General features: G+C 59.3%; 1 protein-coding gene across 1 annotated transcript; it reads right to left on the reverse strand.

Moving 5' to 3' along the window:
• Positions 1–1,208: 1,208 nt before the first annotated feature.
• On the reverse strand, positions 1,209–2,189 carry Ffar2 (free fatty acid receptor 2). Its single transcript, XM_090322276.1, has one exon. It carries the CDS (start codon positions 2,187–2,189, stop codon positions 1,209–1,211), a length of 981 nt encoding a protein of 326 aa, XP_090178402.1.
• Between the last annotated feature and the right edge of the window lie 219 nt (positions 2,190–2,408).

Consider the following 2,408-nt stretch of genomic DNA (forward strand, 5'->3'; position numbering starts at 1 on the left):
CTTTTGCTAATTGATGGGCTCTCTACCACCTGAGCCATGCCTCCAAATCTTCTCTGTCTCTCTTTTCTTTCCTCTTTTGTTGGCAATCTGGGGTTTGAACTTGGGGCCTCACACTGTGTGTGTGTGTGTGTGTGTTTCCTGGGGCATTAGCACAGAGTCTGGGCGCTCTCCCTCAGTTCTCTTGCTCAAGGCTAGCCCTCTGCCACTTGAGCCACAGCTCCACTTTTGTTTCTCTGGTGGTTCATGGGTGATAGAGTCCCACAGACTTTCCTACCTCTGCTGCCTCAGCTGGCTTTGAACCACGATCCTCCAGATCTCAGCCTTCTGAGTAGCCTGGATGATAGGCGTTTCCAGCCATAGGCCCAGGCCAGACAGACAGACAGCTCGAAGGCAGGCTCCACCTGCCACCCCTCTCTGCATTCCTGCCTGGACCACGGGAATACCATCGGAGCTGCAGCCTGTGCCCAGCCTCCGCTGCGCTGCCCGCTCTCACCACTGTGGCAATCATGGGATCCCCGCAGAGTGCGTCACCTTTATCATCTTTACTTTCTGCCATCTTCCGGACCAGATGCAGGGGAGGGGGGCTGCTTTGTTCTTGGAAGGATTGGCTCCAAGCCTTGGGCCCAGGATGGGGTATAAAGACTACCCCTCCATATCTCACCCAGCTCCAAGCTGAACAAAGAGGACAATACACAAACCCCCAAGAAGCCGCTTACAGAACCCAGGCTGCCCAAGCCCCCCCGTCCCCCGAATCATCTTGTTACCCCAACTCAGGACCTCCTGCACTGCTTCTTCTTCACTCCCGTTCTCCTCTATCTCTGGCCGTCCATTTCTTTCCAGCACTGACAGGGTCAGACCAGACTCCAGGACTGGTTTCAGAGATTTCAGAATTCTGCTCTTAGAGCTGGGAGTGTGGCTTAGTCACAGAGTGCTTGCCAAGCATGCATGGAGCCTGGGTTTCATTTCTCAGTACCACATACACAGAAAAGGCTGGAAGTGGCATCATGGCTCAAATGGCAGAGTGCTAGCCTTGAGCAAAAGAAGCTCAAGGACAGTGCCCAGGTGCTGAGTTCAAGTCCCAAGACTGACCAAAAAAAAAACAAATCACATTTCTACCTGAAAGCCTCCCTCCCACCCACCCCCTAACTCCCCCCAGCTTTGAGGGCTGAGCCCCCCGGTCCCCCCGAATCCTCCGAGGGCCGCTGAAGCTAGCCTGGGGTGGAATCTGAGCCTGGCATGACCTTGGCCTGGGCAGGGCCTGGGCTCTCGCTCGTGGCCTCCACCCTCTCCTTGGCTCTGCACCCCCACAGGGAGGCGCCCTGGCGACGGAACCCCTTCACCCCTCTCCAGAAAGCTCTGCGCACCGTGGATGAAGAGAAGTAGAAGAGCAGTGGGTCGAGGCTGGCGTTGAGGGCCGTGAAGATCAGGGCGTCCACGCGCCATGGTGGGTTGGTCTGCAGGTAGAAGCCCACGGCGTGGGACACATTGTAGGGCCCGAAGCAGAGCAGGAAGCTGAGCAGGTTGACCAGGGCCAGTCCCGCTGCCCTGCGCCTCCGAGGCCCGGCGTGGGCCTGGCCCCACACCAGCCGCACCAGACGCCAGTAGCAGAAGACGGTGATTACCAGAGGCAGCAGGAAGAGGACCAGACTTAGTTCCAGGCGCACGGGCAGAAGCACGGCCAGCTGGGCCCCTGTGAAGTCGCCATAGCAACTGCGGCCAGCTGGGGCCAGCTGTGTGGCGTTGACATACTCAATGACGATGACAATGGTGCAGTGGCCGCAGGCCAGCGTGCAGGCCAGCAGGGCGGCCAGTAGCCCGTGCAGAGGCCGCCGGGCCAGCTTGTACCTCACCGGGAAGGCCACCCCCAGATAGCGCTCCACACTGATGGCCGCCAGCAGTCCAGTGCTGCAGTAGATGCTGCTGTAATGGGCGAAGGTGGTGGGCACACACAGCCACCGGGGCAGCGGCCACGAGAAGCCCCAGGCCGCCTCCACTATCTTGAGTGGCAGCAGCAGCAGCAGCAGCAGGTCAGCCAGGGTGAGGCTGAGGAGCAGCACGTGAACCGGGGCCGGGCCAGGCTGCCGGAGCCGCCCCACGAAGGCCCGCAGGGCCAGGAGGTTAGCAGGGAGGCCCGTGACAAAGATGATCACGTAAGCCGCCAGGACCCACGCGCTGTACTCGTCTGCCATGGTCCTGTGACGGTGAAGACTCCCGGGGCTGTGATCCAGACGACCGCGGTTCCAGGCAGGACAGACCCGGTGAGACTCTGATGGCCAAGGAATCACCAGTGAAATCAAATCAATGCAAATGCCACCAGTGAAGCTATGGGCTCCAAGAAGCTCAGGGATACGAGTCCAGGCCCTGAGTTCAAGCACCACACCTGATCAAAACAAAACCAAACCAAAAAG

This window comes from Megascapheus bottae, chromosome 31, assembly GCF_031878675.1.
Source record: "Megascapheus bottae isolate mThoBot1 chromosome 31, mThoBot2.hap1, whole genome shotgun sequence".
Classification (NCBI taxonomy): domain Eukaryota; kingdom Metazoa; phylum Chordata; class Mammalia; order Rodentia; family Geomyidae; genus Megascapheus; species Megascapheus bottae.